The sequence below is a fragment of the Bison bison genome, unplaced genomic scaffold, assembly GCF_000754665.1.
Source record: "Bison bison bison isolate TAMUID 2011002044 unplaced genomic scaffold, Bison_UMD1.0 scf7180017864482, whole genome shotgun sequence".
Classification (NCBI taxonomy): Eukaryota; Metazoa; Chordata; class Mammalia; order Artiodactyla; family Bovidae; genus Bison; species Bison bison.
The window spans coordinates 2,122,343-2,139,216 of NW_011495042.1; the positions used below are offsets into that span (position 1 = coordinate 2,122,343).

Here is a 16,874-nt window from a genome sequence, read left to right on the forward strand (position 1 = left end):
GTGAAGAAGGCTGAGCGCCGAAGAATTGATGCTTTTGAACTGTGGTACTGGAAAAGACTCTTGAGAGTCCCTTGGACTGCAGGAGATCCAACCAGCCCATTCTGAAGGAGATCAGCCCTGGGATTTCTTTGGAAGAAATGATGCTAAAGCTGAAACTCCAGTACTTTGGTCACCTCATGTGGAGAGTTGACTCACTGGAAAAGACTCTGATGGTGGGAGGGATTGGGGGTAGGAGGAGAAGGGGACGACAGAGGATGAGATGGCTGGATGGCATCACTGAGTCCATGGATGTGAGTCTCAGTGAACTCCGGGAGTTGGTGATGGACAGGGAGGCCTGGCGTGCTGCGATTCATGGGGTCACACAGAGTCGGACACGACTGAGCAACTGAACTGAACTGATAAGAGGACCGACCACTGACACAGGCAGCCACAGGAATTAATTTCAGACATTGTCTAGGTGAATAAGGCACACAAAAGAATACTACAGTAGATTCTCGCTATTCGCGAGGCAGTTATGCTCCATAAAGTCACCACAAACACCAAACTGTTCTGTTGTGCAGTCGCTAAGTTGTGTCCAGCTCTCTGCGACCCCATGGACTGTAGCCCGCCAGGCCCCTCTGTCCATGGGATTTCCCAGGCAAGAATATTTGGGTATTCTTTTTTGGGGGGTTTCCATGTCCTTCTCCAGGGGATCTTCTCGAGCCAGGGATTGAACTCACGTCACCTGCATCGGCAGGTAGATTCTTTGAGCCACTGAGCCACCAGGGAAGCTGAAATTGTGAATAGCAAATCACTGCTCCCAGAGGAAACACAAGGTTAGGTTCCTGTGAGCCTCTGGGCACAGGAAAGTCAGTGTTCTATTTGGGGTTCATACCCACTACTCTGCTTCAGGACTCCAGAGCTCTACCCGGCCAAGCAAGACAGGAAACCATCCAGAGACGCACGCGAGTTCCATGCGTGCAGAAATTTCTCTCTGAAATTTCTTCTCGGCAAAATGTGGTCATGTCTCAGGTTTGCCCTGGGGGACAGGACCTCTCCAGGCTTACAGACTAGCCCACCGGCCACCAGCCACGTCACCCAAGTCCTCGCTCAGTAAGCTCACCCTTCTGCTCAGATCGGTGATCAGGGTCTGACAGACGTCAAACGGGGCGTCACAGCTACCACCGGGCCCAAGCGACAGAGAAAAACTGCGTCTGCAGCAGCCGCTGCCTGTCAGCCTGCTGGCATCGGAACCAAACACTTCCACTTTTCACTCTGATGGCATAACATGATAAATACACTCCATGATTCGTTCATTCAACAAATACTTTATGTGTAACTTCTACAGACCAGGCCCAGGGTTTTGTATTTTGAATCCTGTCACTAAATTGATGTTTGGTTTGATTTCCTCACTGTCCTTATTTCTTTTTTAAAATTATATATTTATTTATTTGGCTGCCTTGAGTCTTAGTTGCAGCACTTGGGATCTTTCCTTATGGAATGAGGGCTCTGTTGCCCCGAGGCATGTAGGATCTCAGCTTCCAGACCAGGGGAGACGGGCTCTTAACCACGGGACCACCTGGGAAGTCCTTTCCTTATTTCTTAAGAGCTGGATTATCATAGAGCTCCAATTTTGTTTCCCAAAAGAAAGCAGTTCTGAGTTCATGAGCGCGGCTGATGAGGACCAAGCACTTTTAGGGGGACAAGGACATTTCGCCGTCACCTCTGCTGGGACGTGATCTCACGGAGGGACGTGGCGGGTCAACCAGGAGAAGTGCCTGTCATCACCACCCGCTGGCCTGCTGCCCGGGGCGCATCTGTTGTTTATCACGCCCTCCCCACTCCGGCTTCTGTGCTCTGTGGCTGGGCTCTCTGCAGGCCAGCGAGGGACCCGCTTCCATCCAACTGATGCCCATATGCCCCCCCATCCAGTGTCTGGGTCCCGCCTCCAGAACACCATCACCCCTAGAGCCAGGCGTTTCCTCCCAGCCAACAGCCCTGAACCCAAAACCAGCTTTGGAGGCTTGGAGCACAGAAGAGGAATCAGAATTATAAGGAGCCCAGGCACTCCTTGGAAGGAAAGTTATAACCAATCTAGATAGCATATTCAAAAGCAGAGACATTACTTTGCCAACAAAGGTCCATCTAGTCAAGGCTATGGTTTTTCCAGTGGCCATGTATGGATGTGAGAGTTGGGACTGTGAAGAAGGCTGAGCACCGAAGAATTGATGCTTTTGAATTGTGGTGTTGGAGAAGACTCTTGAGAGTCCCTTGGACTGCAAGGAGGTCCAACCACTCCATCCTAAAGGAGATCGGTCCTGGGTGTTCTTTGGAAGGAATGATGCTAAAGCTGAAACTCCAGTACTTTGGCCACCTCATGCAAAGAGTTGACTCACTGGAAAAGACTCTGATGCTGGGAGGGATTAGGGGCAGGAGGAGAAGGGGACGACAGAGGATGAGATGGCTGGATGGACGTGAGTCTGAGTGAACTCCGGGAGTTGGTGATGGACAGGGAGGCCTGGCGTGCTGCAATTCATGGGGTCGCAAAGAGTCGGACATGACTGAGCGACTGAACTAAACTGAACTGAACAGGCCCGCCGGTCCCCGTCAGTGAAGTGGAGAAGGGTGTCCGAGCTGGCACAGAAGGCCCGCATCTTGCTGCCAGCATGTTCCACATGACTGTAGCTGTCAGCAAACGCGCTGGGGCCCAGCCCTGAAATCCGCCTCTCTCTACATTCACTACCTGACTGCACCAGCAGGAAGCAACACGAACCAAGGAAGGGGAGAGGGGGACAGAACAGGAGATGCTCCGGCAGATGGGAAACCTGACCTCCTCCCCGGGGCCAGCCCTGCCTGTCCTGTGAGCAAACACGGCCGCGACTTGGCTCCACTCTGCTGAAAGGAAACCATAAACTCGGCTCATGGGGCGGTTCGGCCGAACAGGGAAGCTGCTGTCAGGCTCCCAGGCAGCAAAAGGCCAATCTGCTACTGTCTTCTGAAGCTGAGGTGATGGTCACATGCAGTCAGGCCCAGGGCTGCCGCGCCGGGTACCCCCGACTCAGGGCTGCATTATAAGATGGGGGCCATGTTTACGAGGCCCTGAAAGACCTGAGTCACTAGACCTCCCAGGACCAGCTACAGAACTCAAGTCCCCTCCTCGTAAATGACAGCATCGCGGAAGGCTTCTAGAACCTTCTATATGTTACAAAGACATGTGTCGGGGGGAAGGACTCCTGACTAACTTCCAGTGACCGGGAGTAACCAGACCTCGCTCCCCCGGGACACGCGGAGACGAATCACAGAACAAAACAGATGAGGGGAGAGCTTGGCCAAGTCTAAACTCGTGGCTCTCGAGATGTAAAAATAACCTGGCTCTAAAGTATTCCCTCAGAAACACTCAGGCAGAGAGCCTCCGGCCTTCCAACATGACCCTGAGGTTCTGCGTCCAGCTGGTTTCCCTGGGAGGGGACAGATGAGAAACAAAGCCTGACACAGATATATGTATTTGCTGGCAGGCACAACCCTGCAGCTGACACGCCTTGGAAATTTTGGAGGCCTGTTTTGATTCAGGGTAAGGTTTCTGTCCGGTTTGCCAGATGGACTCTGAGCGTAGCTTCGTCCGACATTTGGGTTTAAACATCTAGACACAGGCCTGGGGTTGATACTGACCCTGAGACCAAGACACCCTGGCTACCTCCAAAGAAACTGTGGGCTGGCACACCCCCGTCCTTGCGCACAACATTTGGGGGTGTCACGGGGCACCACCGACGGCATGACCTGCCCGCCCTAACCCACACCCTTCAGGGGAACAGGAGAAGTCCGGGGCCCGACGGGTTGTGAGCAGTCAAGACTCCTGAGCAGCCCATGCATGTTTTAACACCGCTGAGCTTCCATGGTCGCCACCCGGCAGGGAGGAGCTGGTATGAGCCCCTGGCTCCTGGCCTGAAGACGAACCAGAGGGCACACCTGGCTGCGAGAGGGGGATGCGCCCCTCGAGCCACTTCAGGCATCCACCCCGCGTGGCCTGCCTTCCTCATCACTCCACCTGCAAAGGGGGAGGCTCAGGCCTGACCTCCTCGTGGCCATGATGCCCACTGAGGTCCCTCTGTCAGAAAGCCCCCGTGCTCCCAGGAGCCGAGGGCCAGCGCAGCATGCAGGTCAGGATCCCGGGCTTAGCAAAGCTCCTTAATAGATATCTTGGGCAGGTTAATTCACTTCTGTGTACCTCAGCTTCCCCGTCCATAAAACGGGGATCATAAGACAGGCTTGTTGGAAGGATTAAAATAGGTGTATGTGTGTGAGATGATTAGCGAAGTGCCTGACACAGAGCAACTTGCTCGATAAATTTTAGCAAAACTACCTCAGAGCCACAACCCAGGTAAACATCCTTTCCTTTTCCCCCTCCACACCCTAAGTGAAGCCCCTCCATTCCTGAAACAGACATCCACCCACTCCCACGAGGAGCCTGAAGGGCCAGGCCCCAAGACCCCTATTCCCCGCCCCGTGCTAAGCCTGAGACCTAGAAACGCTGAGACCCAGAAACACAAGAGCCCTTCAAAGTGTCCTGGGAAATGCCAGCAAAAGCAAGATCACCAAGTCCCAAGGCTAGTCCCCCTGCTGTCACCCACACTAGGGACCCCAAGTTTAATTAGAATGAGAGGGCTTCCCTGGTGGCTCAGTGGTAAAGAATCCACCTGCCAATGTGGGAGACATGGGTTCGATCCCTGATCCAGGAAGATCCTACACGCTGCGGAGCAACCAAGCCCGTGCACCACAACTTCTGAGCCTCTGCTCTAGAGCCTGGGAGCCTCAACCACTGAGCCCACTCGCTGCAACAACTGAAGACCGTGCGCCCTACAGCCCGTGCTCCACGCCAGGAGAAGCCAGCACGATGAGGAGTCCATGCCCTGAACCTAGAGTGGCCCCCGCTGGCAGCAACTAGAGAAACGCCCATGCAGCAGTGAAGACCCATCAGGGCCAAAAATACACAAAATCAGAATTAGATTGAGAGCCCCAAAAGGCTTCCGGCGGTGACCCCTGTAATGCCACTCTCTCCCCACGTGTGGCTGTTTCCTAAAGGGCATCTTCAAGTCCTTCCTAAACTCCCTTTCATCAGACACACCCTGCAGAGCAAACTGGCTTCTAGCTCAGTAAACGCTTCTACATCTGGTCAAAGGGCCAAGAACCATGATCCCTCCTGCATCACATGAGCTCTGGCCTGTATTGGGGATGAGAAACTTTCGGCAGAAAATCTGAACACTGATTACTCTAAGGACAGAAGGCAAGTCAGTGATCTGTGGTTCTTGTTTTAGTTGAATGTATTTTCTGGCATGCCTGAAGTAAAAAATGATTACTGCTTACAACTGAAAATGCAACTGTAACTAAACAAAACAAGTTGTTTTTTAATTCTGTAGAGGCCTGGAAGGGGGACGAGAAGCTTGGCGGGTCAGCCCTCTGCCTTTCCAGGCTCTTGCCACAGTGGATAATACTGAGGCCCAGACCCCTGTTACTTGACCAGCTAAGACCCAGGCATCCAACTGGACCCACGGCTACAGGACTCCAGGTCAGGAAGGGCCCTCAGAGGTGCCCCGGGGCTCAGTACAGGAAGAGCAGGTGGCCCCACATCACACCTGGGGCTGCTGGTAGCCTGGGACCCAGAACAGCTGGCTGCCTCACTCCCAGATGCATGCCTTTCTTCCACAGTTCCTCCTCCCGAGTGGGAGCCATAAATCAAGAGATGTAAAGGAACATTAAAAAACCTCTGGCAGGAATAGCCACATCGGGTCAATTCAATGTTCTGGGTTATGAATCAAAAGAGCATGAGAATAAGATGGAAAAAACAAGACATGCTTTCCTGGTTACAAAGGAACAGAGCAGAAACATTTCACGGGGGAAGGACCTCAGAAAGACAGCCTGATGGGATGAGGCAGCCACTGTGGGAAACCGCTGTCAGGACAGACCAGGGCTGCAGGCAGACCCGCTCCCCACCGCTTCCCCGAGGGGGATCGCTGGGGGCCGCGCCAGGCTGGCCGGAGGCATGGGCTGGAGAACAGCAAGAGCAGAAGTCCTGGGGTGAGAAGGAACTCTGGGAGTTCAGGACCAGCCATGAAGTTGGTGCGACAGGAGCTGGTCATCGTGGTGGGGCTGCGGGGGACACCCCGAGTTTGGACCTGAGGCCAGGGTGACAGAACAGTGGCTGTCACTCCAAGCCCGAGGATCTGAGTCTGACCCTGCAGCATCCTTCCAAGCCCAGTGCTAAGAGCACGGAGGGGACCAGACATGTGTACCTTGCTGACAAGTGAACTCAGTGAACAGGTGACTCATTCTGAGTGAACCCTGGGGGTTGTTCATAATCCCTCCACCCCAAAATCTCAGAAGAGAAATCCTACAGAGAGAGGTAGGTAAGGAACAGGACTAAAGCATATGATGAACCATCCATCTGTCTGGACTGCAACACAGAGGACCCAAACAGTATCGGAGCCCTGATCGCTGGCCATGAGGGAGCAGCCGCTGTTTCTGAGCGAGCTGGACAGTCCCGCTGACAGCACTCACTCCTTGCTGTCTGAGCCTTGGCTGCACCCTGCTCAGCCCTGTGCTCTCCTTCCATCCCAAACCTGCCGTGATAGGTTTTGTAAATCATCTCAAGGTTGTAGGGAGCTTCCCAGGGGGCACTAGTGGTAAAGAACCCGCCTGCCAATGCAGGAGATGTAAGAGACTCGATCGATCCCTGGGTTGGGAAGATCCCCTGGAGGAGGACACAGCAAGCCACTCCAGTACTCTTGTCTGGAGAATCTCATGGACAGAGGAGGCTGGTGGGCTACAGCCCATAGGGTTGCAAAGAGTCGGACACGAGTGAAGCGACATAGCACGCACGCGCAGGTTTTAGAAGTTACTTTAAACCACACGATTGCTCAGAACCTCGTATTTGCAGTCAGAAGCCACAATTACGCCTGGAGAGTGGTGATCACTGTGGGGGCACATGGCAGGGGGCTTCTTGGGTGCTGGTCCTGTTTTGTGCTTTGATCTGAGTTCTAGGCGTGTTCCCCTTGTGAGCATCTATAATACATGTGTTTTGTTCCTGTTGTTGCTGTTGTTTAGTTGCTTAGTCGTGTCTGACTCTTTGCGACCCGATGGATTGTAGCCCGCCAGGCTCCTCTCTGTCCATGGGATTATTCAGGTGAGAATACTGGAGTGGGTTGCCATGCCCTCCTCCAGGGGATCTTTCTGACCCAGGGACTGAACCACACCTCCTGCATCTCCTGCATTGGCAGGTGGATTCTTTACCTCTGAGCCACCTGGGAAGCCAGTATGTATATACTATACATCAATTTTTTTAAAAAAGTGTAAAATACATACACTCCTGGTTTTGAGGGGAAGATTACCTGGCCTACAAAAACAAACAAACAAACATCCACGTTTGCCCTGCAATTTTGAAACGGCTAGGAGTCCCCACGTCTTAGGGTGTACACCTGCTGGGCTAGACAGGCAGAATTAGACTCTGGAGTGTCATTTACAAAAGTTACTAAAGGATCAGAAATTTATTTCCATGGCTACAGAAGCCTGGATCCAGTAGGTCCAAATTACCATACCATATTTCCTAAAGGAATGTGGGCAGAAGTTCCCACACTTGGTCATGCCAGCTACTCAGACAGGCCCAATGGTTAATGATCTTCTGTCCCCTTCTCCTACTTCAGCGTTTGGCTTGGGTTTACTGCAATGCCTGATGTTTGCGGGGGCGGGGGGGGGGCGGGCGGTGAGTGGAGCCTCTGGGGTGCGCAGAGGCCACTGTCCTGAAACCTGGAGGGGCCCCCCTTCTACAGGATTGGCCCATGTTGTTTTCTTTTATATGACAAATGCTCTGAAAAATCACTCTCAGTTGTTCGTTCAAGGCTGGACTTAAACCCCATATTTCAAGCAACTGTTGCTAATGAAGTCAGATAAATAAGCTCAAGTCATGTCTGACTCTTTGCGACTCCATGGACTGTAGCCCACCAGATGCTCCTGTCTATGGAAATCTCCAGGCAGGAATACTGGAGTGGGTTGCCATTTCCTTCTCCAGGGGTCTTCCCAACCCAGAGATAGAACCCACATCTCCTGCATTGGCAGGAAGGTTCTTTACCAACTGAGCCACCAGGGAAGCCAGGAAGTCAGATGAGACTTAAAAAGGTCATTAAGACAACTTGTAGCTCAATGTTGAAGAGATGGTCAGATGGGAGGGAGCAGAGAGGACATGTATGGGATCCTTGTCTGGACTGCTTACTTCACCTCCTGAGCTGCTAGTAAAACAAAATCAGGTGTGACAGGCTCCCTGGCCCCTGGCAGGGCTGGGCCATCCGTGGGAGGAGTCACACCTCTCCTCAGGCTCCCAGGCTAAGGCGGGTCTGCTGTTAACAGTTTTCCGAGCTCACATACTGCTGCAGGAATGTCCACCCAAGACAGGAAAACTGAAGACACAGCCAGGCGTGCAGGTGGGCAAGTGTCTACCCGTCCACTTGCTGGGTGACCGGGACCCTGGAACCAGCTTCCTCTTGCCCCGCCGCCACCCTGCTTGCTGGCACCTAACAGAGTGTGGCTCTCATGGGTGGCACCAGCAGTGCCCGGTCCCCCACAGCGGTGGGGAAGGGGAGACCTGGGGGGGTGGCTGCAGGTCCAGAGTCCTGACCCTGGAAAGGGCAGGGAGCCCACTGATGCCTCCGCAGCAGCTGAGCAGAGACTGAATCTGGAGGGGCTCGCAGAGAACATCCACCTCAGCCCAGAAACGCCGCCCAGTTCATTCGGGGAGTCGGAGCCCCAGCTGGTGGGGTAGCACCACCACCGACCGCAGTGTGGCCCTGAACCCTTCACGGCCTGGGTTCCTCAACTGCAAACGGAGGAGAACGGAGTCTGGCTGTGAAGGTTAAATACAGGCGCTCAACAGACATCACAATAATTAAAATCACGGCCAAGGTCACCGAGAGCGGGGTCTTATCTGCCCTGGACAGGGGATGTGGCGTGGTGCCCAGATTGCCCTTCAGTGAAGGAGCCTGGCACGGTGGCTGGGGCTGCAGGGGGGCAGCCCTCAGCTGTCAGCCCCTTTGGGCACGGCCCCTGCTACACACAGGCACCTTGCTGGTCATGCCCACCCAGAGAGGACCAAGGAGGGAGTGGTGAAGGCCAGGCCGTCTCACCCCAATTCGGGGCAGCTCTGAAGGGCTTTTCCAGCCCCAGACCCCCCTGGGGTTGGCCCAGGCTGGTCAGGCCCGCAGCGCAGCCGGGGCGTCCCGCTTGCCCACTCCTGCATCCCCCTGCCCTCCACACACACGTTCCCAGCAGTGTCCCCTAGGCCGCCCCCTGCACACTAGACTCTGCCTCAGAGTCAGCTTCCCCAGTCACCCCGCCGGGGACGGGTGCTTCATCTGTGTCCTTCTTCCTTAGAAGGGGAGGAGAGGCCTAGTGTGCAGAGGACAGATGGCCACTGAGGAGGAAAAGGTGAGAGAGAACCCACTGGCGTGAAAACAACCCACAGCGGCACCATCCAAGCGCAAGGCCTGGGACGAGGAACCCAACGGCGTCCTCTCAGCAGCATCAGCTCTCCTCGAGGGAGAAACACGCAAAGCGGCCGCAGAGGAACACGGCAGAAGGACCGGGGGCAGCAATGCCTTCCCGGGACCAAAGTGTCCCAAACCCACGAGACCGGGCCAAGGAAAGTGCCAGAAAGGTCCTCAGTGATGAGCTGATCAATAACCAGGCACTGAGGTGTCTTCAGACCCAAGGGTCCCCGAAGGTGGTCTTGGGGATTCACAAAGTCTTCCCACAAGGTCATGTCCAGGAAGGGGTCCAGGTAACCAACCCAAACATCAACTCCGCTTTGCTTCTGGCTAGAATTACATTGACTCTAATGGGGACCATTGCATTTCCCTGATTCTCTCTGGCAAGAGCCCTGTATCAATAGATAATCTTTCCGTTGTTCAGTCGCTAAGTTGTGTCTGACTCCTTGCAACCCCACGGACTGCAGCACACCAGGCGCCCTGTCCTTCACTCTCTCCCAGAGTTTGCTCTAACTCATGTTATTTAGAAGTAAAATTTAATCTTTATTTAGTGTGTTGGACAGACAGACATCTATCAGATAATACCAAATCTAGAGACGGGAAGGGCATCTGCTGATGTGAGCCCCTCAACAGGCCAAGCTCCTCGTGCTATGGAGAAGGGGAGAGGCCTGGAAGGGGCTAGGGTGTGTTCAAGGTCCCACAGCAGGGCTGGGCCACGCCCTGACGGCCAGGTGCTGGCAGGAGGCATGTCCTCCTCGGCCGCGTGGCCGGTTCCTTAGAGCAGCTAGGAGCTCAGCTACCAAAGCTCTCCTATATGATGGGCACTGGGGCGCCCCATGAGCTCAGTGGAGGGCGACTAGACAACACTTAAAGGGCACAAATGTAGTCCACCCGCCCTGGGAGTTTGTCCCAGGCTAGGCTCGCAACTTGCAGTCGGCCTGAAGTCCATATGAGGCTGCTTACGTGACCAGAGCACACGCAGAGGGTGACACTGAGTCAACGCAACACGTGCTGAAGTGGAACAGCTGCCAAGACGCGCCGTTGGGAGGGAAAGGCAGAGAGCAGGTGGACAGCAGGCCTGGCTGCGACCCACAGAGAGATACACGCACGTACTCACACGCCAGGATGCTCGGCTACAGACGGGTGGGAAGGAGACTAACGCTTCACTCCGTCTGTTTTTCTGTCTTTGGAGTTTTCTACATGTGACTGTAACGCTTAGTGAAAAAATAAATTAGATATGATACCCTCAATATTCATATAGCGGTAGAATAGGCAAAGTCAGAGGGATAGAACACAGATTGGTCACTGCCAGGAGCTGGGAGAGATGAGGGATTGAGAAGCAACTGAGTTATGGGTGTGGGTTTCCTCTGGGGGTGATGAATAAATGCTCTGGAACTAGATAGGGGTGGTGTTTGCGCAACAAGAGGGAAGCGCTAAATGCCACTGCCTGCTTTTAAAATTAAAGAGATCGATTTTATATTATAGGAAGTTCTTCTTGATTAAAGAAAAAAAACCATAAAAGTAAATAAATAAAGCAGGCTTTCACGTCTGTGCTTGGGAGGCAGCTGGGCAATGCTGGTTAGAAGAGTGGGAAGCGGGGCTTCTCTGGTGGTCTAGTGGTTAAGAATTCGGCTTGCAAGGCAGGGCACGCAGGCTCGATCCCTGGTGGGGGCACTAAGATCCCACACGCCACAGAACTAAGCCCTTGCACTGCAACCACTGAAGCCTGTGTGCTCCGTGGCCCGCAAGCCACAACTAGAGAGTCCACGCGTGGCAACGGAAGACTCCCCACGACGCAACAAGGATTCCTCGTGCTGTAACTGAGGGCTGATGCGTCAAATAAATAAATAAAATATATTTAAAAGAGGAAAGAAAACAAATTTCTTTTTTAAAAAGCATGTGAGAACAGCACATTAAAATAATAATAAGAATAAAGAGGAATGGGCAAGGAAGCCGAACTGTGGGGCTCAGACCTCACCTGTACCCAGCAGGCCCTATGAGACGTGGGATCAGTCATCTAACCTCTCTGAGTCTGTTTCCAGGCTGGTGAAATGGGCTTCCTTCCTAAGCTCACATGAATAAAGTAAATAGGCCCCGAGGGCCTCTGCTCCTGCTGTCTGCCCTGCTGAGCATGCCCTTTCCCAGAGCAGACTCAAAGGTGACCCCTGGCCTCCTTCAAGCCTAGCTCTAAAGCCACCTTCTCGATGGGATTTCCCCTGATCACTGGCTTGAAAACCAGAAACCTCCCTGGTTCGACTCCCTGCACTGAGGCTCCATCCTCTCCACTTCCTGTTTCTCTCCCTCAAACCTGCTTATTTATTTTGTTCATCTCCTGCCTCCCTCTCCTGCACCACCTGCTCTGGAGAAGGAGGGGTTTCTGTCCGCCTCATTCATTACGTACCTCAAGGCAGGTGCTCAATAAATACGGGATGGATGAATGGATAGCTAATAGTTCTGCTATGATCTGGTGTATGAACCTGCCTCCCTCCAAAGATAAAACCGTTGTTTGTTGTTTAATGATCTTGAAATTAAAAATTCAAGACAAATACTATATTTCACATATATGTGTAATCTAAAAAAAACCGACACACACAGACACAAAAAACATAAACAGAAGTATAGCTACAGAGAACAAACAGGTGGTTGCCTGAGGGGAGGGAAGGTGGGGAGGAAAGAAATAGCTGAAGGAGGGTAACAGGTACAAAGTTTCAGTTGCGAAATAAACCAGTCATGGATATGAAATGCACAGTGCGGGGAATGTAGTCAATAACAATGTAATATCTTCATATAGTGACATATTGTAACTGGACTGACTTGTGATGGTCAGAAATGTACAGAAATACTGAATCATTACATTGCATAATAGGAACTAACAGTGTTGTAGGTCAGTTATACTTCAAACTCATAGAAAAAGAGATGGGATTTGTGGCTTCCATCAGGGAAGGTGTGTGCTTCTTTGGGCTTCCCTGGTGGTTTAGACAGTGAATGAATGAATGAATGCATGAATCCACCTGCAACGCCCCTGGATTTGATCCCTGGGTTCGATCCCTGGGTTGGGAAGAATCCCCTGGACAAGGGAACACCTACCCTCTCCAGTATTCTGGCCTGGAGGATTCCATGGACAGAGAAGCCTGGCAGGCTACAGTCCATGGGATTGCAAAGAGTCGGACACGACTGAGCGACTTTCACTTCACTTCAGCGGTAGGTGGAAGGGGAGAGGGGGAATGGGACACGAAAGCAGTCAAAGGCATAAACTTCCTAAGGATATAATGTACAACACGATAAATATAACTAACATTGCTATATGTTGCATATGAAAGTTAAAGGAAATCTGGAGTTCTCATCACAACAAAAAAGTGATTTTTTGAGATGAGATGAGATGATGGATGTTCACGAACCTTATTGTTATCATCACTTTATGATGCCTGTAAATCAAATCATTACATAAAGCAAATCATTATGCTGAGGCTCTCCTGGTGGCTCAGTGGTAAAGAATCCTCCTTCCAACGCAGGGAACAAGGGTTCGATCCCTGGTCGGGAAAGACCCCGCATGCCACGGGGGGGACAACTGAGCCCTTGCGTCACAACTGCTGAGCCCACACTCTAGAGCCTGTGCTCCTCAACGAGAGTTGCCCCAGCTCACCGCACCTAGACAGAAAGCCCAAAAGCAGCAACGAAGACCCAGCGCTGCCAAAAATAAATAAATACATTTGCTTAAAAATTAAAAACCTTTTAAAAAGCAAAAACTTAGAAATCTTTTTTAAAAACTACTATGCTGTGCATCTTAAACTTATACAATATTGTGTGTCAATTACATCTCAGTAAAACTGGAAAAAAAGACAACGGTTTAAACTAAAAAAAAAAAAAAAAGCCCACAGTATTTCCAGAGAAAAGTATTATTCCCAAGGAGGGGGATTTGCAAAGGAGAAGAGATGGCTCACAGTGAGAGGCCGCTACATGCTCTAGAACATAAACGCCGAGTAAACAGCCAGCCTGACCTCTGACTGCCCAGGGTGGTGTGAGCGCTGCTCCTGCGAGGCTCTCACGAGAAGCAAGAACACAGTGCCCGTGCGTCGGACACGTCCCTCCAAGCACCTCGGGACAGAATCATTCATTCATGCAGGATGGGGCAGACAGACAGCAGCCAACCAGTGACCCTCCCTGTGCGGGGCCTTCCCTGCCCCCCACCAAAAGCCTTCATACGGGGAAACGGTGACCTCAACTACGCACAGTTCAAAAATAAAAGCTAAAATAAAATATTGATACCATGCATAAAATAAAATGAGAAACTACTGTACACCTCAGAGAACTCGACTCCATGCTGTGCGGCGATCTAAATGGGAAGGCAACCCAAGCAAGAGGCATCCATGCAGCTGACTCTCTTTGTGGAACAGCAGAAACACATAACATTGTAAAGCAACATACTCCAATCACAAGTAATTTAAAAAAATAAACAAAACTCCCGCTCTTCTAGTTAGAGCTTCTGTGAGATGGCTACATTGTTACTCAACAGGATGCTATCTCTGCTTTTCTGCTGCCTCCAAACTCTGCACAGAGGAAAAAATAAAAGCTGAAGCCAGCAGTCTCCGAGAGTTTGTGGCTTTAAAAAGAGAATAAAACAAAACCTCCAAGAGGAAGAAAAATCAACAAGGAGCATCTTCCATTCTCTTAGGAGCCACGACTGTGGGTGTAACCTGGCTGCTGGCTAGTAGTCAGGGTGGGGGTGCTGAGTTGGAAGGTGCCTAATGCACGGGTCTCCAATTTCCCAGAACGTCAGGAGCAGGGCTGGCTTGTGAAAAATGCCAACTGCTGGTCCCCATGCCAGTTTCTGATGCAGTAGGTTTGGGGTGGGGCCTAAGAATTTGCATTTTTAACTAGTTCCCAGGCAAAAGGACGCTGCAGGTTCAGACTACACTTTGAGAAGGACTGCTCTAGAACAAAGCCTTCCAGGTCAGAGTTTCACCTCCCTCTGCTGAACACAGAACGTGCAGGCAGACACACGTGCACACAGGGACCTGCAGAGAGCCCACGCCCAACCACTGGTCCTCTAGTAGCCAGGCTCCCCTGGCACAGCCAGCAACTGATGGAACGAACCCTCAGGGGTACATGGACCTTCTAAGAAGCCCATTCAGGTCCCGCCTGAGCCAGTCACTGTGACAGGTTCTAAGTCACTCCCGAAACCCTTGAAATCCAAAGTCACAGATTTCCCTTTTTGCGGGGAGCAGTCACGAGCAATCCTGCCCTTTGCACATGGGTAACCACCAGCAGCAAGATCCGCTTTCTGCCTAGTGATGATCTCAAGTCTCTTTTCAAGTTTCAGAAGAGGCAGCTGAAAGAGGAAGTTAAAAAAAAAAAAAGACAGGCGCACTCAAGGAGAGCGACAGCATCCCTGGTGGGGGTAGGGGGCGTTTCCCCCTAATGCCCAAATGCAGGGACCCCGTCACCCGCTGTGGGCAACCACACCAGCCTCTCAGTACTCACCAAAGTAATCGGCCTTCGGGTGAGCATCCATCTCCCGCTCCAGACGCTGGGTGAGGGCTTCTAACTTCAATTCGGCGGCCGTGGGTCCAAGCTCAGGGCCCGGGATGAGCGTCTGGCAGGGTAACCTCACTCTGGGGGAACTCGGCGTCTCTGGGAGCACAGGCCCCAGGCTGCCATCAGAGGCCCAGCTGGAGGCACCTTCTTTACAAGATAACTCAGGCAGGGTGGACATCACTGGATGGACAAGGCTGTTGGGGCTGAGCTTGGGACCAATGCCAGGATCTGTACAGCCAGGCTTGGGACCCAGCCCAGGGAGGGCACCCGCCTGCATATGGTCCATGCTGGCTGGCGAGGATGAAGGGGCAGAGCTAGAAAGGTAAGATTTGGGCCCATCTTGGAACCAGGGCTGAGGGTCCACAGTGGGTTTGGGCATCATGCCTGAAACCTCACTCCCTACCCCCGAGTTTGTTCTGGGAAGAGAGCCTTGACTGGGCCGGTTCAGGGCCAGAGGCGCTGAGAAAGAAGGGGTCCTGGGCTGAGCAGACCTCGGGAGGGCCCCATTCTCTGGGCCAGCGGAAGGGAGGCCAGGGCTCACTCGCTGGGAAGAGGCGGTGGTCCAGACCCCCGCTGGCTTCTCGCTGTTGCCTCCTCCAGGCCCACCATCCTGGCCACTCTGCAAAGACCTGCCAGAGCCTGCGGAGAGCTGCTGGTGGTACAGGTGAGGATCCCTGGAGGGCTTAGATAGCAATGGGTCGCTCCCTGGGGTCCCAGACCACCCACTTCCTACACCCAACCTGATGCCAGGGGACACTCCCGGGTCGTCGGCCCACTTGGGGCCTGCCAAGGACAGGTTGTCGTAATAGTCTCCGTGGGTGAGGCAGGAGGGATCCTCACAGGGGCCCGGCCGATGGAAAGCAGACATCTCAGAATTCGCAGTGCTCTCCTTGGACCCACAGTCTTGGCTGCCTTGCCTCGAACCCCGGACGTACAGCTTGGCCCTCTGCTCCTGGGGTGGGTACGAGGGCTGCCCAGGCGCCACGGTGATGGTCGTCCCAGGGGCCAGGGTTGAGGCCGCGAGAGGGGGCTTGGCAGCACCATCCGCGGCCAGCTTGCTGCCCCCACCAGCTTCCCTGTGGGCCGGTGGGCCCAGGCGTGCCCCAGCGTTGACGGGACCCCGGCTCGCCCTGGGCAGGGTCTCCTCCTGTAGGAGCTGCTGCTGCTGCTGCTGCTGCAGGTGGATTTTGGCCATCTTGGTAGCAAACACCCTGCGTGTTTCCTCAAACTCCGGGTTGTTGCCTGCACCCTTGTCCACTCGGAAGAGCCCATCTTTGGAGGCCTCATACATGTTCAGGTCCTCAATGAACTTACTGGCCTCCAGGCCCAAGTCGTCGTACTTATCCATGTTGAGGACCGGGCCTAGCCTAGTTGAGTGCGTGGAGCTGGGGCGGTGGGGGTCCTGGCAGAGGGCGGACACTCAAGTCCAGCCCAGAACAGGTACAGCCTTCCACCTGCCCAGCATGAGAGTCATGACCCAGGGCCTTAGAGTCCAGCAGATGCTGAGGCCTCAAAGTCACTTGGGCCAAATTTGCTTCCAATTCCCCTTCCCCTCGGAGGTGTCCGCGTGGGGGCGGCTGGCGGCGCTTGGCTGTCCGAGCTGGCTGTGAGTTCTTTTCTCAGTTTCAAATCATAAAACGTAAAAGAAATACGGAAGAAAAAAAAAAAAAATCACATCCTCCTTAAGCAGCCAAACTCAAGACACCCACAAGGCAGCAGCCGCTGGACAGGAGGGAAAGTTGCTCAGAGAGCAGAGAGCAGAGGGCCCAGGACCGGCCGGGCCGGAGCGGAGGCGCGGCGGCGGGAGGCGGAGCACGTACCGGGCGCTCGGTC

General features: G+C 53.2%; 1 protein-coding gene across 1 annotated transcript in view; it reads right to left on the reverse strand.

Annotated features, from left to right (window-relative positions):
* LIMD1 (LIM domains containing 1) overlaps positions 1–16,868 on the reverse strand; it is a 75,098-nt gene extending 58,230 nt beyond the window's left edge. The window contains exon 1 of the mRNA XM_010862413.1: positions 14,988–16,868. Within this exon, the coding sequence (XP_010860715.1) occupies positions 14,988–16,389 (1,402 nt within the window). The 5' untranslated portion in view covers positions 16,390–16,868. The remainder of the gene's footprint in view (positions 1–14,987) is intronic.
* Positions 16,869–16,874: the final 6 nt, after the last annotated feature.